Source organism: Lepidochelys olivacea, assembly GCF_965140295.1.
Source record: "Lepidochelys olivacea isolate rLepOli2 genome assembly, chromosome: 1".
Taxonomy (NCBI): domain Eukaryota; kingdom Metazoa; phylum Chordata; order Testudines; family Cheloniidae; genus Lepidochelys; species Lepidochelys olivacea.
Window position 1 is genome coordinate 167,959,605 of NC_140411.1, and position 25,009 is coordinate 167,984,613.

At 41.4% G+C, this 25,009-nt stretch overlaps 1 protein-coding gene across 1 annotated transcript in view; it reads right to left on the reverse strand.

The window, feature by feature from the left end:
* Positions 1-4,473: 4,473 nt before the first annotated feature.
* HUNK (hormonally up-regulated Neu-associated kinase) overlaps positions 4,474-25,009 on the reverse strand; it is an 87,798-nt gene continuing 67,262 nt past the window's right edge. The window contains exons 6-10 of the mRNA XM_084624566.1: positions 24,562-24,697; positions 18,957-19,125; positions 16,627-16,710; positions 9,610-9,790; positions 4,474-7,319 (exon numbers count right to left, since the gene is read on the reverse strand). Of these exons, the coding sequence (XP_084480692.1) occupies positions 6,652-7,319; positions 9,610-9,790; positions 16,627-16,710; positions 18,957-19,125; positions 24,562-24,697 (1,238 nt within the window). The 3' untranslated portion in view covers positions 4,474-6,651. The remainder of the gene's footprint in view (positions 7,320-9,609; positions 9,791-16,626; positions 16,711-18,956; positions 19,126-24,561; positions 24,698-25,009) is intronic.

Genomic DNA, 25,009 nt, shown 5'->3' on the forward strand with positions numbered 1-25,009 from the left:
GTGCTATGTATGTAATGTTAACAGCAAGGTTTACCTTGAAAGAGTGTACACATTGTTCTATAAAATGTGTCTTTTTAAATACCACTGTCCCTTTTTTTTCCCCTCCACCAGCTGCATGTGTTTCAAGGATCACAGGATCTTCTCCTTCCCAGAGGCTAGCGAAGATTAGAAGGTGAAAAAAACGCACTCGCGATGAAATGTTCTCTGAGCTCATGCTGTCCTCCCACACTGACAGAGCACAGTCGAATGTGTGGAGGCAGACAATGTCAGAGTGCAGGAAAGCACAAAATGACCGGGACAAGAGGTGGCGGGCTGAAGAGAGTAAGTGACGGGCTAAAGAGAGGGATGAAGCTGAAAGGTGGCGGCAGCGTAATGAGAGGCGGCAGGATTCAATGCTGAGGCTGCTGGAGGATCAAACTCATATGCTCCAGCATATAGTTGAGCTGCAGGAAAGGCAGCTGGAGCACAGACTGCCGCTACAGCTCCTGTGTAACCAACCGCCCTCCTCCCCAAGTTCCATAGCCTCCACACCCAGACGCCCAAGAATGCGGTGGGGGGGCCTCTGGCCACCCAGCCACTCCACCCCAGAGGATTGCCCAAGCAACAGAAGGCTGGCATTCAATAAGTTTTAAAGTTTTAAACTTTTAAAGTGCTGTATGGCCTTGTCCTTCCCTCCTCCATCCCCTTCTCCCGGTGCTTCTCTCCTCCACCACCCCTCCTGGGCTACCTTGGTAGTTATCCCCCTATTTGTGTGATGAATTAATAAAGAATGCATGAATGTGAAGCAACAACGACTTTATTGCCTCTGCAAGCGGTGATCGAAGGGAGGAGAGGGAACCAAGGTGTGTGTGGGGGCGTTTCATCAAGGAGAAACAAACAGAACTTTCACACTGTAGCCTGGCCAGTCATGAAACTGGTTTTCAAAGCTTCTCTGACACGCACCGCGCCCTCCTGTGCTCTAACCGCCCTGGTGTCTGGCTGTGCGTAACCAGCAGCCAGGTGATTTGCCTAAACCTCCCACCCTGCCATAAACGTCTCCCCCTTACTCTCACAGATATTGTGAAGCGCACAGCAAGCAGAAATAACAGTGGGAATATTGGTTTCGCGGAGGTCTAACCGAGTCAGTAAACTGCTCCAGCGCGCTTTTAAACGTCCAATGCACATTCTGCACTTGCTCAGCCTGTAGTTGAACAGCTCCTGACTACTGTCCAGGCTGCCTGTGTGCGGCTTCATGAGCCATGGCATTAAGGGGTAGGCTGGGTCCCCAAGGATAACTATAGGCATTTCAACATCTCCAATGGTTATTTTCTGGTCTGGGAATAAAGTCCCTTCCTGCAGCTTTTGAAACAGACCAGAGTTCCTGAAGATGCGAGTGTCATGTACCTTTCCTGGCCATCCCACGTTGATGTTGGTGAAACGTCCCTTGTGATCCACCAGAGCTTGCAGCACTATTGAAAAGTACCCCTTGCCGTTTATGTACTCGGCGGCTTGGTGCTCCGGTGCCAAGATAGGGATACGGGTTCCGTCTATGGCCCCACCACAGTTAGGGAATCCCATTGCAGCAAAGCCATCCACTATGATCTGCACATTTCCCAGGGTCACTACCCTTGATATCAGCAGATCTTTGATTGTGTTGGCTACTTGCATCACAGCAGCCCCCACAATAGATTTGCCCACTCCAAATTTATTCCCAACTGACCGGTAGCTGTCTGGCGTTGCAAGCTTCCACAGGGCTATTGCCACTCGCTTCTCAACTGTGAGGGCTGCTCTCATCTTGGTATTCATGCGCTTCAGGGCAGGGGAAAGCAAGTCACAAAGTTCCATGGAAGTGCCCTTACGCATGCGAAAGTTTCGCAGCCACTGGGAATCGTCCCAGACCTGCAACACTATGCGGTCCCACCAGTCTGTGCTTGTTTCCCGGGCCCAGAATCGGTGTTCCACAGCATGAACCTGCCCCATTAGCACCATGATGCCCACATTGGCAGGGCCCATGCTTTGACAGAAGTCTGTGTCCATGTCCTCATCTCTCACATCACCGCACTGACGTCGCCTACTCGCCCGGTATCACTTTGCCAGGTTCTGGTGCTGCATATACTGCTGGATAATACGTGTAGTGTTTAATGTGCTCCTAATTGCCAAAGTGATCTGAGCAGGCTCCATGCTTGCCGTGGTATGGTGTCTGCACAGAAAAAAGGCGTGGAACGATTGTCTGCTGTTGCCCTGACGGAGGGAGGGGCGACTGACAACATGGCTGATAGGGTTGGCTTACAGGGAAATAAAATCAACAAAGGGGGTGGCTTTGCGAGAAACTGAATGGTCCCCTCAAGGACAGAACTCAAAACTGGGTTTAACAGGCTGTTGATTTCACAGAGGGAGGGAGGGAGGAGAAAATGAATACAAAACAAATTTGGTCTATTTCTTGTTTTGAGCCACTTAATCTATCTTTATACATCTTGCTGGCAGCAGACTGTGCAGTACGACTGCTAGCCATCGTCATCTCCTGGGTGCTCGGCAGAAGATGGTGCAGTATGACTACTGGCCATAGTCTTCTGCTGGCTGCTGATTAAAAGACAGTGCACTGCCGGTAGGACTGAATCACCATGAGATGAAACAAGGGAAATGACCCGGCTGAGTCACTCCCATGTTTGCCCAGGTGCCCGGTTAAAAGAGCACCCAGGACTACGTCAACGACGGCTACCAGTCATACTGCACTGTCTGCTGCCAAAAGGCAATAAACTGCTGCTGTGTAGCAATGCAGTTGTCTGTGTCAAGGAGCTAGTTACAGCTCCCTGATCCTAAGTCACAACTCCTGCCCCAATACGAGGAAGCAGCAATAAGATGGGACACTGACATTAGGTCTTTAATGGCCCCCATGCTAAGTGGAGGCCTAACATTGTGGAACTATGCTCTGCCCTACCCTGGCCTTACCCTTTTCCTCCACAAAAAGGCTCCCGTTACCAGCCATAGGTGCAGATCCTGCTGTGTGTTGGGAATCTGAAGGCAGATTACCTTAGTGGTGCACAAGGGCCATGAACTCTGGCCCACAGATTGAAATCGTTCTTTTAATTTGCATTATGCCATGTTATGTCAAGATAAAGTCTGGAACATTAAGTGTGGAAGTATGGAGGCAATGTTGGCTTTAAGAGCAGCATTTCCTTTAGCACTCATGTTCCCTAGTATTTTACTATTCATTCCTGGGAGAAAGTGAAGACCAAGTGCCTTAGAAACAGATGCTAAACAGCCTTCTCTGCCTTGCCGAATAAATCTGACATTTATTGTTATAGGTTAGGCAAATCTGGACAAAGTCACCATACTGTATATTTTCAGCTATGGCGCAAGTTCATTATGGACTTGATGAAAATCCCTTTGAAGTCAATGGAAAGTTTTCAACTGATTTTAAAGGGCTCTGGATCAGGCCCTATGACAAAAAAAAATGTTGTGGGAATAACAACCAAAGAAATATTCTGAATGAAATACTAAGTTTGACAGCCAGGCTGTATGGACCAATCCAGCAAAGCGTTAAGCTTACACTAACTTTAAGTATGTGAGTAATCCCACTTACTTACTGTCAATGACGCCATGCTCACAGTAGATGCTGATCCAGCAAAGTGGATCAGCACACATGCCTAAGTATAAATCAACAAGACTACCTATGTCCTTCAAGTTAAGCATGTGCTTAATTCGCTTCTTAGTTGAATCAGGGCCTATACGCACCAGTCAACTGCAGGATTTAAAGCAACAGCTTTTGATGGGTGAAGTTAATGTAAGTGATAATCATCTAGATCCCTTCATTTTTTGTGTAGTGTAGATATTTGCAATGTAAACATTTAGGTACATATGCTGCTGGGTGGCCTGGCACACAAAATCAGCATTCCATTGAGATCTCATTTAAAAAACACATATATTTAATAACGATAGTAAATACACTCTTTGCTAAAAAATGAGAAAATGGATCAGTCGTTTTTTCCTGGAATTTACACTACTATAGTTCTGTAACTTTCTTCTGTAGTTACTGCAGACTGATGGTAAATAGCTGCTGGCTAAATTGGATACATATTTATGCTTACCAATGTAATACTCATATATTCTATATAAATATAATAAAATAATAAAAGATTTAACATTTTTTGTTTTCATTCTGTTACTTACATATATTTACTGTGAGTTCACAAAAATACACTTCTCTTTCCTGTCTCCCCCAATCTTCTATTGGGTTTCAAAGAAACCTGAGTTTATAGTTCAAGTTAGTATTTGCAACATATTTAGGTACACAACTCTGAAGCATGCAAAGGATTCTTCTCACTACACTGGACTTGAATGCAAGCATTTTCATGTTCTTAGTGTAAGTATGTTGTTGTTGTTTTTTTAAAAAAAAGATACCTGATGGTTTACACAAATGGCAGCGGTAAAATGGACCCAGAAGACGCACAGATGCTTGATGCAAATAAAATAGGACACTTTGAAACCCAAAAATGTGTAAAAATGCTTTTAGTTATATTTAAAAATACCATTTGAACTATCTGGGGGACATTATATATCTATATATTTTCTAGTGCTGGTCTGACAGCCCCAGAGACTTGAACCCTCTGTACATCAAACAGAGCAAGGCTCCCTATACTGACGTACCACATAACTTTAGCTGTGACCTGAACGGCTCATCTCCAGGGGTAAGAAGGTGTTTCCTCCTCCATGCCCATTCAAGTCCTGATCCTCTGTTGGCATTGCCAGCAATGGTTCCATTGCTTTGGTTGGCATTGCCAGCAATGTGGGGATTATTTGAGTGAGAGGGCTATCTATCTCATCAGTAGCTGGACTAACCATTACCTCAGGTCACATAGGCCATCAAGCAGGGGTAATAATTTAGGAGGCAGTGTGGCCTAGAGAACAGGGTGCTGGGTTGGGTGTCAGGTCATCAGATTTCTACTCATGGCTGTCGCTGACCTACTGTGTGACCATGGGCAAGTCACTTCACCTCTCTGTGCTCCTATTTCCCCACCCGCCCTTTGTCTTTTCAATTTAGACCAAAAGCTCTTCAGAGCGGGTAAGGTTTCTTACTATGCTTTTGCACAGAATCTGACACCATGGGGCCCCAGTGTCAGCTGGGACCTCTACTGCTACCGTAACACAAATAATAACTATGGCCAAGAAGATATGGGTTGGATTCAAAATGATGATCTTGAGATGAAGGTCCCCATATTTCATTACCAATCCCCGGAGCCATTTTTTTTTTGCTCTTTTTTCTGCCTTGTCTTTTAAAAAGGCATTAGAACCCATTGACTACATGTGGAGGGGGCGGGGGGAAGGAGAAGCACATACATAATTGGTGGTTACCTGCCACTGACCCGGGTTAGTGATAGAAGTTATCAAACAATCCTGTACACACAACTCATATGCCAGCACAGTACAGACAAACCACAAAATAGTCTTTGGTTAAATCGTCTAAGTTTATAGCAAATGGTTTGCAAAAAAATTAACCAAAAATGTTACCCCCTTTATTCAGATGTATTGTTTACTTAGGAAAAGAATGCCAGTGTGTAGAGTATGTTGCCTGTTAGGAAAGTTAATCTTCACATCTCAGAATACTACTAAATTTTTGGTAACCACTGCATTACCATCCTTGCAGTCTGAAATGACACTGGTGTGTCCTTTTAACTCTTTTAAATTTACTGCAGTCTCTCAGAGAAGCCTTCACGTATGGTCAATGCTATTTTGCTAAAACAGAGGTTAATGTAATTCTCCCGTTATGTCTTCCACAGAATTAGTACAAATACAAAAGTCAGAGGTGACTGGATTGTTTAAACGACCAAGTTGCAGTTTTGACTATTGTTTTAATCATCCACTTGCAGACCTGTCTTATGAGTTGAGCAGGAAAATGTCAATTTGACCAAACTAGTTTTAAAACAATGTTTCTTTTCCAAAATACCTCCTATAAAATGAACATTTTCTTTAAGAAAAAAAAATTCAACTATTATCTAGTTTGTAAGATTAACAGTAAAATCTGCTTTGACAATCAAAGCCTTCACTTGCTCTGAATGTCTAGAACTCATGCTGTTATCCAAGTTCCCACTGATCTGCTTTTCCTTCTTGGTGGAGCCTGTTCTTGAATTAGAAGTGTAGCTCTTGGTCTCAACAATACAATCTCTAGTGTTTTGCTTCTACTTCAGCCACATGAACAATACCTGTGTCAGTACGATACGAGACCGACTGTAGTCTCAATCACAGTTCCTAGCTGGGACCAGCAGTCACGGCAGCAGAAAGCCAAGGGCAAGTTTATTAATGCAGGTAACACTGGTGAATCAAGCTGTTATGCTTGCTCTTCTTTTGATGCTAAAAATTTTAATGTAATACTAGATTATAGCATCTCCTTATGTAGATTTTCAGTAGATCTTTTAAGACGCATTTCACTGTAGAGTCAAGCCAAATGAATGTCACCTTTGCTAAATTTTCTTAACAGCATTAAGTTGGGCCCTCTTCTTTCAATTTCAATAACTAGAACCCATCAAAACATTACAAGTAGACCTTTGATTTGCCAGGCTGGCTGCTATAATATATTACATAGGGAGACCAACATGCCTGCAGTTTTCTCTTCTTCTATAACATTTGAAGCCCTAGAAAGCAGCACTGCAAATCCTGGCTTTCAAGAGCGTCAGATTAACACTGGCCGTTCACAGCATCTGCTGCATTAAATGAAATCTGTGCTGGGTTCATTTGCTGCAACTGAGGCATTCTTGCTTCCAGCGACTTGTCAGTGGTTGACTGCATTGTCTGATTCCTTTTCCGTAACATCTGTCCAATCCCCATCATGGGGAATCTGCCTCTGCTTTTAACACAGTTAGGGCTCCCCAAAGGATTGGAAAGATTATTTGAAGCTGGCTGAGTAGGAGACACGACTTCTTCTCTCAAAGGACTTGTCTTTTCTTCATATGTGAAAGAGACTTGAGTGCCATGAACTGGAGTTTTGGCAGGAGATGCGCTTCCAGGCTGGAAAAGTGGAGATAGTGTCCTTTCACTTGAGCTTTTATAACTAAAATTCACTGGTGAACTTAAAATTCTATACTGGTGAGAGGGGGAAATCTGATCTATTTGGTCCTCTCTATCAACAGATTCAAAAGAATGCACAATATTCAGGATCAAAGGAGCATCCTTTGTCTGACTTCTGATGCTTGCAGACTCTTGCTGAGGAGAATCTTGCCTCTTAAGGAGTCTAGGTGTCCTTGGAAGAGGTGGCTGGATTTCCAGATATTCCAGAGAACAGGAAGTGACACAGCCCGTCTTGGTTGCCATGGGTTCATGGTAAGGGCTTAAACCACCGGTAGAATCTACAGAACAAAAGGAAAAGAAATTAGAAAAGTGAATGACATTCTCTAATACTTGCTCTGGCCTAGGGCAGAGGGTGTTTGACCTCACATTCCACAGAAGTTTAGCTGGCAGGATGGATGCAGCATAAAAACCAAATGGCCTTGCAGCATATACTCAGTGCAGTATATGGAGCTGATACTCTGATTTTTATTTTGTACTTACATGGTTGTTCTGTGGGTTTGTTACCTGCCAGTGATGTCAGTGGCAGGACAAGTGCATTGACTTAGTAAGAAGAGGGCTTGAAATATGCAACCACATGCTGATGATGTCTTAATCGTTTGAATTAATCATGAACTTCTGAGCAAAGTCTAGGAAGTATGATATTTCCTTTTTATTTTTTTTTAAATCTTATTAGAGCATTGCATGATTCTTAGCAGGAACGGAACACTTTACCTATCAAATGCCTAGAGATACATGTAATAATAATGAGGTTAATCCTGAAGTATTTACTCCCATTGGACGAAATGTGTCCTCAGTTTCACAGGTCTACATATAGAATAACAGCATTCCAGATTTACACAGTTATAGCTGGAAGCAGAATTTCATTTGTTGACTTTAGAGGGAATTTTGCCTCAGAAAGGACTGAATTCAAATGGAATAAGGTTTTCATGATCTGGCCCAATAATAAAACAATAGTGCAATCATGAGATCTCCTTGGTTTTCGCTGAATGTTCGCATCTACCTACACCAAACTGATTGTAACTAGAACCAATGTGAGGCAACACAAATTTTTCTTGTGTTTGTGAAAATCAATCCACAGAGACTCTTTAGCTGGATTCCCCTTGATTTAGAGGAGAGAGGATTGGCAATAAAGCACTCTCCATAAGGATCCCATGCTTTAAAATATCCTTAGTCTGAAATAGCTCAGGTCTGCTGATCTTCAGGACACACTGCAAAGTTTATATCTATTTCTTTGGGACATTAGGAAGGGAGGAGTCTGGGCAGGGGGCTGAGATCTGTGGGTGGGTGTGAATGTTCATTACTTGTGTTGAGTTTAATCTGGAATACATTGATGGAGTTTTGTCTGATTGGTCTGCTTTCTGAAGCTGGTCAAAACGTTTTGTCAAAATATTTGTCTGGTGAGTAGAAAATTTTCATTCTTATCAAAATCTGGAAGATTTTCAGATTTTAGTTTCAGAAAAGGGAGAAAGAGAAAGAATATAAATGGAAAAAATAATTTTATTTGCAAAAAAATCTATTAAAAATTTCAACAAAATTAAAATTTGTCATTACTTTTGAAATTTTTCATGGAAAATATGTACCATTTCTGACCAGCCCAATGGATTACTGTTACCTTATGGCAGACAGTGCCACGGCCTGATAATGCCCTTTATTGGACTTTTTTTTTTTTTTTTGTTATGAAACCTAAATAATCAAATGAATAAAATGTCAGATTACGGGAAAGCGTATGATAAACACAGGTTTAAATTTATGTGTGTCTCCACAAACATCTGGGTCTAACCTCTCCCAAACACATTATTTACTCCCTTCTCTCACTGCCACTCCCCCGAAGTCCTTGCTCCATATACACACTATCCCATTTTCCCTCTTGAATGCTCTTCGCTTCAATTCCTTTGTGTTGTCACACCCTGCAGTGCTCCCTCCCACCTATTCTCTCTCCAGCTTGCCTCCCCTCCAGCATAATTAACACTTTTTCTTACCTCTCTCCCTAGTCCTACATATTTTGCTTTCTCCCTTTGTTTTTGTTTCAAAGGTTTATTGTGGTTTGGGGTTTCCCTCCCCTTCCCTGTTGGCTGGCTGTTTATCCTTCCTTCATCACCCAGTCATTCCCCTCTGTTTTCTCCAGCTGCTCTTGGTTACGGGAACTCTCCTCCTCTGGCTCAGTGGTTGCTTTCCTTGCTCCCTTCTACTCCACTCCTACTGCATTTCATGGGCAGCAAAAAGAAATCTCTTTGTCAGGTTCACTCATCTGCTGACTAAATCAGCAGGGTGCTGGGGAGGGTGCTGTTGCTTTTAAAGTGCTGGTATAAAATAAAGGTGATTTTGCATGCATTTATGTGTGTAGAGGAAGGAAGACTTTAAACAAAGCCATGGCAACTCTATCACAAGGCAAATCAGAAGAGACACAAAACCAAGAGTTCATGATTATCCAAAATTGTCATTGTGTCTTTCAGAAATTGTGTTTAAGCATGATTTTTTTGTTCAATCCTCTCTTATTTACAACTTCCTTCTACGTGTGGTAGATAGTGCACACACACCCCCATACCCACACAAAACTCTTTTACTAACCTTTCTCGGGAACACCAGTCTTGGTGATTTTTCGCTCTTTCAGCAGTGCCTTGGGGTTCTGTATCTGTGCAATAAGGCAGGAGGACGGCTGTCTGTAAGAAGGTGAATTTTTCTCTGTTTTCTTTGGGAGTGGGCGGTGGAGAAGCTCCCCTTTCTTTTCTTGTTCTTTTTGCTTTTTGTCCTTTAAGTTATAAAACAAACAAAAATAGTTTGGTTTATTTTAGAAAGTTTATGTGCCCTAAGAACAAAACGAATTATCTAGCTTATCTAGCTGAATTCAAAGATTTAACGGGAATACATCTGGCTACCCAAAATAACTAAATCTTCCATGTAACATTTTCTTCTGATCTGTTAAACATGATTTCATGGCTCTCATCTACATTGAAAACTCATGCAGTGTGAAAACTGTTTTCAGAAACTCAAACAAAAGAAAAGCTCTTTCTTCAGAGGCCACTCAATCCTCTGACATTTTAAAAAGTGAGTTATGAAGCTTTGAAGAAGTTTAAACTTCCAAGTCATTTACAGTCTGTCTGGGCCCTGACCTGAAGAATATGGACCTGATACTGCAGATTTAGGGCCTGATACTCCATAGTCTTGCACCTTGCATAGCCACATATACCTGTGAAAAATGAGTCCAACAGGATATAAAATACTGCCATTCAGATTTGGTAACATTTTAAAGCTGTTACGCAAAGGAGTCCACATAAGATGAACGAGAGTCGAGAATTAAGCCCGTAGGCTTCAATCCTGCCATGAACTCTGTGTGCCTGACTAGCACTCACTGCATGATTGGGGCTTTGCCCTTTAAACATGACAGAGCCATACATCTTAAAACAAACGATTTTATATCAACTGACAGTGGGGGGTGGGAAGCACATACTGACCTTTAGGACTCAGAAGGTAAGTAAAAACACCCTAATTTTCAAAATTTTGTTTTAAAATGTAAATGAATTAGCATTTTTTCTAACACAAGGGGCTTGATTCTGCAAGGCACGGAGAGCCTCCACTCCCTTGATTTTAGTGGAAGCTTCAGATGCTATTTTACCTTGGAAAAATCAGGCTCCAGATTTGCAATTCACATTTAGATTTAGTTGCTAGACTGCAAGAATCTTACACTTTCCTAGGAAGACTTTGCCTGGTCCAGTTTTGGACCTATCTGTTCTTTCTTTCTTTCTTTCGGGGGGAGGGGCTGAAAAAAAGTCGTGTGTTGTTTTTGAAGCAACACTCTTCACGCTGTTATAAACTCTCTATTTAGCCACCTTTTTTGTTATATTCAATTGAAAAGTCTGTAAAACTACAAGTCTTTTTTTAAAGAAATGCTTCAGAGCTCTTTCCCCCATTAAGTCTTTACGTATACATTTTGATAGATAAAATATTAACTAAAAGGAGCCCATCTTAAGATTTCATTATAAAAAAATATCAATGGTACCAGCTGAGCACTCATTTCATTGCCATCCCTACAGTAACAAATCAGTACTCACGTAATAGAGGAAAACCAGTTCGGATGAAGAAACAGACATTTGTTATAATAACCCCTAGAAGATTTGAAACTAACAACTATAAGACCAACACATTAGGAAAATAGGTGGGCAAAGTCCATTTTAATCATTCCCATGGCTCAGGTACTTCATTGTTGCCATCCATGGACCAAAAAAAGGAGCTCTCAGATTTTTCCCCATGCTTGCTGCCCTTTGAACTTTGGAAGGTTAAATACTCCTGAGGAAGGGCATCAGTGACTCACAGAAGAACAGCACTCTTTAGGCTTTATGACCTATTACAAGGCTGTAAAGGAGGAATTTTTAGGGCTGGCAAAGAGATCTTTCTTAGAATCTAAAGCATCTCTGAAAATCTCTACTGAGCAACAAAACCTCTTTCACACAGGCTGTGGATTACGTGCAAACAATCAGATTAACTCCTACATGGATAATGCATTGCATGTGGTTTTAGCTGCACATCTCTCATTCGGTCTATTCTGTCAATTCTTTGAAGCAGATACCTGGCCTTCTTGCATATCTGCAAAATACCATGCACACACATGGCACTATATAAATAATAGATCATAAAAATAAAGTCAATGGGAGTTGTGCAGTTAATTCCCTGCGCATCATGTTGAATAGTTACATGAGGCTCTGCAGCTATGATGCCAAGCCCAGCAGAAATTGGGCTTCTTTCAGAAGCATTTTTTAAAGGTACTTGGGATGAGAGGACCAGATGGTGAAATATCAACACAAAAAGGCCATCAAGACTCTCAACAGCTATTTGGTATTTTGAGGGAAGGATTTGCATTTTGGTTGATACAGCCTCAGCGAGAACATTTCCATACAGCAATTATTTTTAGTCTAGTGGTACAACAGACAGAGCTAAACCAGAACTCTGCCCTACTCTGAAACACATTCCAAGTGACCCTGACATTATATTACATTCATGCTGCTGTAACATTTTCATGGAGCAGTAGCACAGCTGTCTTGTACAGACTCAAGTACCCATGTGAAAAGGAAACCCACATATCCTGTGTTATCAGTGAGTTACTTCATCCTGGCGACATGCTGGAAATGGTCTTTTAATTATTTTTAAAATTTATTAGGACTATTTCCTCTAAAAAGAAAAAAAACCTGAGTCCCAAGGTGCCAAATGCCATTATATTTTGAAAAGGAAAGGAAGATTTTCTTTAGCGGAGCTATAAATGTTCAGCCTTCAACATACTGTATACATCCAGCTCACACAATGAAAGAGCTGTACCAGTAAGCTATACTTGGGAATATTTGGCATTACCTCATTCTATGCTATTTCCTGTCCTGACCTCAACCCCAAAAGCTACCCTAATCCCAGCAATAGATTTAAAAGGAAGATAACTGGTGTTTATATTGTCTTTGTCTGTTGTTATGATAGGACCACAGCACTAGCTCTCTGTGCTAGAATTCCTTCAGCTCCCTCCAAACCTGAATCTGACTCCGGCAGCTACTTTGCATGGGGAGCATCACACCCAATCCAGCTTCCAGGGATCCCGTACATGGGGCACTACTTTAGCACTACTGTTCCCAATCCCCCGAGTCCTCCCAACACCCCTTCTTGCTTGCCTACACACCTCTGCTAAATATAAATATGAAACAAGGCTTTAAAAGACCCTATGTGGGTAGGGAACCTGTATCTTGGAGCTCTTTGCACCCCAGTTCACAGCTGTCTTAGCGACACCACTGCAGAGCTTGCTGCTAACTTCCCCCTCCAGTGAGCCCTATGGGAAAGGGGACTTGCCATGCTAACAGCTACAGCCCTATTACAATACTTCCTCACTAGCAATATGGGGCACTACGAGCCACAACCACTATGGTCACAGTCACTTACATTTGCATTTTTTACATTGCTGCTAACGTGATGTGGAAGAATTTCAGCCAGGTGCTGCAGAACCTTAGGAGACGTCTGCATGGCATCTCCATGGCAACACAGCTACATCATTTATCTAGGGACTAGTCTCCCATGTTTCTCTTTGGAGCTGAAAGGCAGACTGAGAGGGATGCTGATACTTGCAGCAGTGGTGGAAGAACAGTCAAATTGGGAGATCCCAAATAGCCTAACAAAGGTTAGTTTGTAAGTAAACCTTTCCTTCTTGAGAGAATAAGGGGATGGACCCTGGAAATTTCCCAAAGAATCTGAAAAGACACCCAAAGGATGTCTCCATCACAAAGCATTTGTTAAGAGTCCCTATAGAAACAGGTTTAGTTATAGGCTAGTGATTATTTTTAGGTAGGTTACTTCTGAAGCATTTCTTTTTCTGTTTCAGTGTGCTAACAGTTCATCTTCTGTTTTAGAATATTATTATTTATTTGTATTGCTGCCCAAATGCCCCAGTCAGGATTGGGCCCTAGTATGCTAGGCACTGTACAAACACATAGAAAGACTACCCAAGATTTTACAAGCTAACTTCAGTTTCTATAATCTGTCATCTTGTATGTACCAAGGCCCTGCTCCTGCAGGATTTGAAGTTTATGGGATTACTCATGTGCTCAAAAGTAAACACGTACAGACATTTTTGCAGGCTTAGACAGTAATTTTTATGTTACAACTAAGAATATATTTGATATGTCTTTTTCCCTCATTATAAGACAGATTTTAATATTTATAAGGTACAGTAATTTAAGAAGGGAGAGAAGAAGGCTTCCATGTCCACCTTCAAAACATGTTGCAACAATATCATCGGGTCTGTCCACAAACAAACGCTGACTGTTTCAACTATCCAGGTACTGTAAATGCGATACAGCCCACCTAGTGTGGACACAGCTATAGTGTTATAAAGGTGTATATAGTTATTCCTGTGTGGGAAGGTGAAGAAGCTATATCAGTATAACTGCATCCACACTACTTGCTGTACCAGTATAGCTATTCCAGTTAAAAAAAAAAAATCACACACCTAACCAAAACAGTGATACTGATATACATAAAACTTTGTCTCCAGACCAGGCTTCAGAGGGAATAAGCAGCGACCCCTTAGCCATGAGAATGTATACTGCCAAAATAGGCAATTGTGGTAGCACTGTCATTAGATCTTAATTTTTCGTATAGAAGTCATACATCAATTCTCTGGTGGCAATTGGCTTTTAGGGCTGCAGAAGCAAATGCACTTCCATTTTAAAAATAACACCAAAACAATCTGTGTGTTTCTATCGTTGCACTATTTGCCAAATAAGTTTTCTTTCACTTGTGTAGAAATACAAGTTGTATGTTCTTATATATTACTATACATACACATATACACAATACACACATGTAAACAATAAGCTAACAGCTAAATTCGCACTCAGAAACACATAAGTGGCTCCCAGTGATTGTACTGGGAACCTATGTGTATACAGAGAAGAATTTGGCTCTAAAGAGTCCTCAGGCACATCTTGAAATATATTTGCTCAATCTATCTACAGCTGATATGTTTCAAATAAAGTATGTGCTCTTTATATAAATAAAATGCAGCACGTGCTTTGCCCTGATACTTCCATCTGGCTTGCAATTCAACTTGTCTATTAAATTGGTAAATGCATTTTTAAAAAAAAACAAACAAAACCAGACACAATATAAATGTGCCCATGTAATTTTGGGCTTGGAAACCATTTTTAATAATACAGTGACCATCACCATCATAACTGTGAAAAGCAGCTTTAGAAAGAGGTGATCTTTTGGGAATACTGTAATTTATCATATGGTTGTTAGACCTGCACAATGCTTGCACCACTGTAATTCCTCCCTTCGGCAAAGAAAGGAAAGGAGAAGGAAATCCTAAAATCAAAGGGCCCTGGTATCTGGAGTGGATTCCTTTAAAACCCAGGCAAAAAGGATAGAGACAGGCAACACAAAAGCAACACCTTCTATCTAATGAATGAACAGTATCTTTGTGATCACTGAGAGGGAACCATTGAGTGTAGGCACTCCTCATCAGTCAGCGTCCTAATTTACATGACCCATGTCTTCTGTCTCCAGACAGAACAGTACTAGCAGATTGCAGAACACAATAAAACCAGAGTGGCTTTTACCAATAGTGTTTTTTTACACTCCTAGGTCCCAACACAAGGATGAAACACAGTTCTTGAGGGCAGAGAACATTTGTACAGTGCCTAGTACAATGACGTGATTAGGAATTCTAGGCACTAAAGTAATACAAACAATAAATAATCATCAAAGCCACTGGTATGCAATGATAGGCCCAGACAGGCATTTCTTACACAGAGCTCTCACTGAAGTTTGGATAGTAAGACTGGGCATATAACAGGCCAGCAGTGTTCCTGTGAAACCAGGACTGACCTGAGGGGCGGGCGATTCGGGCAGCCAACATCCAGGAGTGCCAAATCCCCATTTGTTGTCTTGTTCCTTTTGCTTGCATTTGTTTTGTGGGGAGGTGGGTGTGCAGAATGAAGTGATGAACACCACAGTTTTCTACCCCGGGCCACAAAACACCTTGGGCCAGCCCTGCCTGAAACATTTCTCCTCAATGTTAATAAACATTGATGCAAAACCAAATATGTTCTGGGCTTGGGCTGACATTTTTTGGCTTTTGCTTGACTAAAACGGCAAGTTTTCTAGTTTTTTTTAATCAAGTCTAGAAAAAATTGAAAAAAAAAAAATCTTCACCAAAATTTTTCATTGGGAAAAATACCCATTTTTCAAACAGCTCTGCTCACAGCCTGTCAATGAACCTGGGCTGAACATTGTCTAATTTTTGAGTTACATTGCTCAAATGCAGTGAAGGCTGTGACCGTGGGCAAGTTACTTAAGTTCTTGGTTCTTTGGTTTCCTATTTGTACAATGGGGATGATAATACTCCTTCTACCTCCCAGAGAGCTCTATTCTTCCTCAGAAAGATACATGCAGCACCGATTGCCTTCAATCATGCAACACCAGTTGCCTTCAATGGGAGCTACTTGTATCTTGGAGTTGGAGACTAGCCCTCATAAATATTGTGAGGCTTAATTTATAAATTCTTGTGAAGTGCTTAGAGAGAATCAGCTAGAAGATGTTGTAGAGGAGCTACGGTGGTTTTTTTATATCCCTAAGAAAATTTCACACAGCCCCATGCAGCCTGTATTACAGCAGAATATATCTGAGGAGAAACACAATAGCTTTAGTGATTAGCAGTTATTATGAACTCATCAGTGTTGGGAGTGTTCTCAAAGTCAAATTGTGGGGTTCAGAATACCTAGATGGACAAATGGAATTTGCTGTCTAGAATATTCGCATCTCTAACTTCTATTCTTCACTGTCACTGAGATTCACATTTAGGCTTACTTGTTGGGGTATTATTCTGACCTTTCTGTCCATTTGTTCTGTGCAAGCAGATCAGTCACTTTTTTAATGAAGATGCCCAAATGAGTCATTTGGTAACTTTCTCTCTTGTAAGCAACTTTCCCTATTTCTCTGGGCTTGGAATTATTTCTGTTTTCCCCCCAGGGCCAGAAACCCATCAACTGTATTCACAATCAGTGGGAAATTCTTAAATTCAGTCCGGTATCAAAGTATCATTATAAAAGGCTCTACCTCATAGGCATCTTGGTTCACCTTGTATTTTTCTATCTGGTATAGCTGGTTCCTATAGCAAACGTTGTCATGGACATCTGACTTCTGTTGAAGAGGGGAAAAAATAATGTGAGATAATTTGAATCAATAAAACTGATAAACTACAACCTGCTGGGCCAAATTCACTGTGGCTTTCAACAGAGTTGCACCGGCTTATGGCAATGATGGATTTGACCCATTATATTTAAATATCATTCTTGCTCATCTGCAAATGGCCAGCGAGACATCATTATTAAAACATCTGAATGGTCTTTCTAATATAACTATGCTCTGAGGAGGAGTGAAGAATCCATGGCCATTCATCAGACAAGGAATCCCTCTGAGATAAAACAGAAACTAATAAGTTGAAAGGAAAAACCCATAAAACCCTGCCCCCTTATAAGCAGCCTTGTAGATGCTTACAGCTTCCTCACTATTTACATCTCAGACCCAGCTTGTGTCTCGCTATGCACAGATGCCACGGGAGGACAGAGTACGAGGTGCCTCAGCCCCTTGCATGCCCCATACACTTGTACAGGGGCCACCCATTATGTCGCTAGAGAGCACGAAACTACCCGTACTGGCAGTGCTAGGCTCCCTTAAGCAGGCAGGGAGGGGTAAGCTGAGGTGAGGTGGGGGCAGGATGATGGCCCCCCTCCCTCCTTAGCCAGCATAAAAGAGTGCACAGACTGTACTCGTTCAAAGAAAAGTGTTAGGATGGCTACTCCAGTGCATGCTTCCCCACTGTTATGGGCTCAAATCACAACTATGTGGACTACAGAATTTTGCATTGTTTTGATGTGAAAATAGGAGAAATTTGCTGGTTTCAATGGCCCTTTGCTTTGAATCCAAACCTCAAAGTCAAACATGGGAAGGGGGGCAATGCAATGGAGAGGTAGAAGTGACCCTAAAGAGAAACTGCAGAACTGGAATTAATTTACAAACTGGACACCATCAAATTAGGCCTGAATAAAGACTGGGAGTGGATGGGTCACTACAAAAACTAATTTTTCCCCCTGCTGATACCCACACCTTCTGGTCAACTGTTTGAAATGGGCCACCTTGATTACATTGAACTCATTAGCACTACAAAAGTGATTTTTCCTCCCTTCTTGTCAACTGTTGAGAATAGCCCACTTCCACTTTAATTGAATTGGCTCGTTAGCACTGACCCCCCCACTTGCTAAGGCAACTCCCATCTTTTCATATGCTGTGTATTTATACCTCTCTACTGTATTTTCCACTCCATGCATCTGATGAAGTGGGTTTTAGCCCACGAAAGCGTCTGCCCAAATAAATTTGTTAGTCTCTAAGCCAAAAGGACTCCTCGTTGTTTTTGCTGATACAGACTAACATGGCTACCACTCTGAAACCTAAGAAGACTGACACCAAAGAACAAAGAAAAGTGTTTGCAAGAACCCTTACAAAGTGAAACTGCCAAATTTCACACAACCCTAGTCATAATCTATGTGAGGGAGAGCCTGGGCTGCAACTGCACTGTCAGTCTCTTAAGTCACTTATTGCTCTTCTCATCCCCAGAGTAGACATCTGTTGATGCCAATGGGAGGTTTGTGCAGAAACTGAATGCAGAATATGCAATAACAATCTTCACTGCAAGAAGCCTGCAATGCAAATTGGACAGCAGGATTTTTGACCCAAGGTCATATGCAAGAGCTATTTGGTATTAATGCTTTGTGCCATGGGCCAAGAGGGTCAAAAACTAATCAACAAACTCTACATACATATTATTTTTAAGTACCACTTTTATCTTAAAGTTTTCACTTCACAACAAACACACACATTTTAATGGCTATTCAACTGTCCCACCTCTCCTGCCAAGAATCACATTACATTAACGAATGTTTCTTAATAACAGAATAATTGTATCTAAAGAGCATAAACCCGACAACTCTAGGACAAAAATAAAGCCTTACATGGCAAGGATTTTGTTTCTGTAAGCCAAAAGCCTTCCCAGGAGCCTCTTTGTCCAATGCCTACATTTGAAAACCATGTACATACAACCTACAAGCAATTACTTCCCATGCATGGGAATTCTGATCTGAATTAATGTTATCTATTTACCAGCATTATCTCCCTTTCACAACTAATGTTATATGAACAGTGAATCTCAAGGGGCTACACTTCACTAAGTTAAAGACTCTGAATCAAATGTCAGTGCGTGGGAAAATTTTTGTATATTACAGCACTCTTTTTATATTTATTATATAATTATTAATATTATTATTAATTATTATTATTATTGTTGTTGTTGTTGTCATCATCTTCAAGAATCAATATCAAGCAATACTTACTCTCAGGCCTGTCAAATAGCGCTCTAGTTTCTTATTAAGTAGAAAGTAGATGGCAAGAGTGTTGCTTGCCCTATTAGAGAGGACAGTGTTGATCACATCGCTGTTCTTGTAACCCAGCTTTTCAGTCATATGGAGCAGCACACTTTGGCTGAGGTCTTCTAGGTGAATTCTACACAAAGAGAGACCGAACAAATTATTCTTACAACCCTCCAGATGAGACATTAGAATGCTTGTTAGCAATGAGGACACCTGCAGAGTATGCGCTAGAGATCTGAAGGCCATTATATAGCTAAGTAATGTAAACATGACTAGCCTTACGTTCTTGTGAAGGTAGCTCTAGTTCAAAAAGCAGCCAAAAATTATTTTAGCGATAAAGAATACCTTCTGATACTTTAACTCAGCATACACTCTGTACTCAAGGATTTTGGATACAGTTTTCTATGTGGCTTTCAGCCCTACCACCCTACACTGTGTTCCATTCAGATCTGACAAACTAAAAAAGGTCAAGGCTAGTTATTACTTGGATGGTAGATTGCCAAGGAACAGCTACAGTATGCGCTGCGGGAAGTGACACTGATCATTAAATAGATGGCATTCTTCCCTCTGAGTCAATCGTGAACCAATGGCCCAGCATGGTGTTAAGAGGCACTGTAGTGCTGCAGATGCCACAGTCTGATTAACACATAAAACCCAAGGTCTTGACCACTGTAGTCATTAAACATCCCATGGCTCCTTTTGGAGGAGAAGAGCTAAAATCCCGCTCAGCTAGCTACGTTCTGCTTACCTATATGTTTCTGTTCTTTCCATTAGATACGGTACTTCTTCATCTGCAATCGTTAACTGTTGCTTGGGTGTTTCTCCTTGCATTAAGTAGCTAGCTAGAGTGTTTCATCCCACAGATCGGTATATTTCAACAGTAGGTGAAGAGAGCTATATGTAACATTTCTATAGCAGTTTGTTAAATCTGTAGAAGTGCTTTGAGGTAGAAGGCACTATATAAAGCTAAGTTATACATAAAATATGTGTGTGTTTGCGCACGCTCTCAATAATGGGCTTATCTGAGTTGAGGAATGGAGGGCAATAGCCTTGTGCAGTTATAACAGTGCCTTTAACAGTACATTGGAAGGTCAAATTTCCCAAAGAGCTCATTTAGGCTTCTAAATGAATTGGCCCGACTTCCAGGTGTGCCCAGCACCCAGTAGCTCCCATTATTTTCAAAAATCATTGTTTTTAAAAAAAGCTATTCCTTGTTCCAATAGCTATTTTAGCCACTTATTTAGGTGCCTTACTAAGGACTGCTGGGTGCTGAGCTTTTTAAAAAAATCTGACCTCTACTTTTAATAGGTTCATCATTTCCCATCTCACCCCCTGCACTGGTATTTTTAATGTCTGTTACATTCAGCCGTTACTGCACGTGAGATGGGGTTGGCCATAGCAGGACTCTAAATAATATTCAAAATCAAGTCTGGTAAATCTTGACTAGCAAATGTTTACTTTTGTTCAACGTGCTTATTAAAATTAATTTTGTACTTAGGGACTGCTTTTAGGGGTTTTTTTAAAGAAATTACTAGGCAAACTGTATCTGCTGCTGTATGGTAAGTAAGTCTATCTTCGGATAGCAAAAAGAACCCAGGCAATTGTTGCTGGAAGTAGTCTGTAAAATGTAAAGTATTTTTTGTCTTCAGAGTATTTCTTTAATAAACGCAAGCTTATAAAAAGCCAGGCAGAATTATTTTATGAGAAATCTCCTGCATCTCAGTTTTATACCCTCCCCCTTCCCACTCCTTCTACCAACTCCCTATCTAAGGAGCATTTAGTGATGCCCATAAAAGGGCAGAAGGGGTACCCGTGAGTACAATACATTGCTTTTTGTTAGTTCAATAAAAATAGTGGTTGGGATGAGAGTGGAGATTTCTTGGTGATTAGGCGGTGGATAAGAACTACGGTATATTTCCTGCTCACACACTCTGGCTTACATCCAGAGGAACTCTTTCAAAGTTGAATTTAATTGTGTTACTCCAAATTTACACCAATTTAAATGAAAGCAAAATACGGCCCTAAATATTTACAATCAAGAGGATTTTTCTTATCACACTATTGTATAGCAACTTGTAGGTAGGTGAAGTTTGGGACCTAAGCTAGTTAAAAACAAAAAAGCACTATAGCCCAAAGATAGAAAGGCAATAATCTACATGACTTTAATCCTATGGAACTCCACTGACTTCAGCACAAAATGTGGGTCAAAATACACAGGGGTCTAATTTTCTGATTTTCCAGAGACGCGAGTGATGAGAAAAAATGATTCTGTACATACAGTAGAACCTCAGAGTTACAAACACCTCGGGAATGGAGGTTGTTTGTAACTCTGAAATGTTTCTAACGCTGAACAAAACATTATGGTTGTTCTTTCAAAAGTTTTCAACTGAGCATTGACTTAATACAGCTTTGAAACTTTCCTATGCAGAATTAAAATGCTGCTTTCCCTTTTTTTTTTAAAGCAGTTTACGTTTAACTCAGTACTGTTCTGTATTTGCTTTTTTTTTTTGGTCTCTGCTGCTGCCTGATTGCACACTTCAGGTTCCAAATGAGGTGTGTGGTTGACTGGTTAGTTTGTAACTTTGAGATTTTACTGTAATATTTATTGTAAGAGTGATTTTTCTAAAAAAGGGATATCCCTTTAAACTAGACTATGTACAATACTTCCCTTCCCAGCTAGTTCCATTGCCTTCAAGACAGAATGATTAGTGGGCACTTGAGAAATAAAGGACATTGCACTGCTCTTTTCTTTAACATTTTAGACTCTAGCTTCCTTTACAAGTCACCTAAATAATTATACATACAATCAGTTACACCTGTGAGCAAACTCAGAAAGAACACTTCCAATACAATGTGACAAAGTGCAACTCAAGTGCATGCCAGGGATTTAAAAATATATATCAATATAAAAGTGCATCTTGCACGTGCAAATGGAAAAGAGTTTGAAATCAAACGTATTTCAAGCCGCCCTTGTGTTGTGTTTAGTGGAGATAAGACTAGGAGTGAGAGTATTAAGTTACCCACACAGCTCTCAGTTACAGTTACATTTGCTTAACAGATGCCATGTTTAGTAGATTGATTAGACTCATTATGACAGTGATTTAATTAGCATAATGACTCATTCAGTTTACACTTATTTTCCCTTTTTTAACACAAAATGTTCATATGTACCATACTTTAGTACAGTCCAATGCACCAAGATTCCTCAAATCTGCTGTGTGTGTTTTGTGTTAGCTCAATTAGATTTGGTATCGGGACAAAAATGTTGAGACAATGACTCATCTCATTCTCTACCACATCCCTTGTAAACCAACCACTTCTTTATTCCTTCTTTATAGTCCATCCATTAATGTAGCCAATCACGTTTCCCTGCACCACAACTCTGTGTTCCCCTGTATGCCAGCCTAACGATTCATTGTTTCACCAGCCTAATGATTCATTGTTTCACCAAATCTCTCTTATGAACTTCCATTCCAGAATAAAAGCCCTCAGTCTCACTCAAGTTTGATCCTCCCATTTTCTGAGAACTAGAAGCTGCTATTCTCTATGTGACTCTAGGCTTGCAATCCCTGGGCATAAATAAACCCACAGCTGGTGCTGAATTGCGTTTTACACAAAAGCTATTGCATTTTGACTAGTGGCTACATCCACAAAGGGGATTTAGACTCGTGATTGCAACACCTAATGTTTAGATGCCCTGCCACATAAAAGAATCCGTAGGTCTGAGGTAAGTACCCAGGCCTCCTGTGCAATGCATGCGAAGAGTTAGGCATCTAAGAATGGTATTCACAAAAGTCACCACGCTGAGCTGCTTAAGCAAGCCAGTAGGAAATGCTGAGAAGAAGGGTGTGGCCAAGCCGCTCAAAATCAGATAGGTGCCTAACTGTAGGCTGGTGGGATCTGCCTGTCTCCACTCAGGATTCTCCCCACGATCCGTCTCCTGGAATTAGGCACCTAAACCAAAATCAGATCTGCTCTTTTCCACAAAAATAAGGAGGAGCCCCCTATAGCCTTCACCCAGAATGTCAGAGAGCCAGATTCAAATCTTCCCCTCTGCCTGATCTGGAATGAAGGCCTGGGCTACACTTGGGCGGGGGGGGGGAAGAATCGATCTAAGTTACACAACTCCAGTTATGTGAATAACATAGCTGAAGTCGACATACTTAGATCTACTCACCACGGTGTCTTCACTGCGCTGAGTTGACAGCTCATGCTCCCCCGTTGACTCCGCCTGCGACTCTCGCTCAGGTGGAGTACTGGAGTCGACGGGAGAGCACTCGGCGGTTGATTTATAGCATCTAGACTAGACACGATAAATCAACCCCCACTGGATCGATTGCTGCCCGTTGATCCTGCAGGTATTGTAGACAATCCCAAAGACTTGAACCAGATTCTCACTGTTCTGGGAGGCGGGGGGAAGGGGCACAGCTAACCACTTAGCTACAGAGTCATTCTCAGTCTGTGCCTGGCCCAATGAATGTTTAAGTATATTGTACAAAAACTGAACAGCTTAAGCAAGAGAGAGCCCCACCAGGGAGTGGGGAGACCTGGGTTCAAATGCCCATTCCATATCAGGCAGAGCAGGGATGTGACTCTAGACCTCCCACACCCTAGGTGAACATATAAACCACTGAGCTATAAGGCACAAGGCAAAGGGGAGGGGAGGCGGGACACACACCACCCACTCCTCCTCTGATCGAATGCTTTGTGTGGGGCTCAATCCGACAGACAGCCTTTGGAAACACCTACTGCATCAGGCAGTATGGATTAGGTGATAGCTAGACACCAAGCAACTCAGCAGTGTCAGGACATAGCTGGCACTGCACATGTCCACTGGCCGAAACTTAGGTGCCATAGGAATTTAGGTGCCAACAGTGTAAGCAGCAGGGGGTTGAGGATGTAAATTTTGGACTTAGGTGCGTCAAGTGACATTTAAGCTCCTAAATCCCTTGGTGGATCAAGCCCTAAGTGTATCAAAAATAGCACTCTTTTTTTCCTGGCTGCATATGCATTTTGCCATGAGATCTGTCATCCACCTGACCCTGGTCATATGTCTCTGTGTCTGTTGAGGTGTTCAAGATTAATACTCATCTAAGCAAGTTCATCTAACTCTGATCCTTGCCATAACGGTTACCATAATAATGTTGTATTTATCACACAGAATCTGAGCTGGAGTTTTAGAAAGGCAGTAACTTCCAGTGACATAGTAATATCACTCCAACAGCAAACAAAGGGGTGCCAAGACTGATGTACAGTGGGCTTCCCCCATCAATTCTGAGAAGATCGAGGAGTCAACTAAGTATGTGGTCTTGATCCTGGGTCACCATGCAGCAGTATGGCATCTCTCTGCTAGTTTAAGGAAGTAATTTTGACTTTTGCACTAAGAACTCCCTCAAAACTGATACCATCTCCCATTTATTTCAGGCCCAGTCCTGAGCAATCCGTACTCATGTATGTAATCCCAGTGAGTTCAATGGGACTTTGTTATGTGAGTAAGGGTATACAGGATCAAGCCTCTAATGGTTTAATGTGTTCTCACATTTGCGAAGTATTGTATTCATTACAATACCTGTTTGGATACGTGACATTATGCGGTGCTTTCCCAGGGTAATTCTCATTAAGCCAACGATTTGCTAAAGCTTGCTGGATGTTTGGTCTCTTTGCAGGATCTGGCTCTAGCAGAGATTGTAGAAAGTTTATGGCCGCTGTGAAGATATTAAGAAAAGATGACAGCTATGTCATATGCTTTACAACTTAACTTAGCAACTGAGTTACTATGGTAAGTAACCTTACCAAAAATATACTATCAAGCAACGGTTTCCTTTATGATATGCTCTAATGTCCCTGAGAAAATTATCTGCTAAGGAGTTAATCCATATGTAAAATAAATAATGTTTTATAGAATCATAAATGAGAAGAGGGAAAATTATCTGTGTGTGCTCTGAAGGTAACCTTCATGCTTCCAGGAAAAAAACCCAGCACGGTGAGAGGCATTTGTTCCAAATTATCCCCAGACC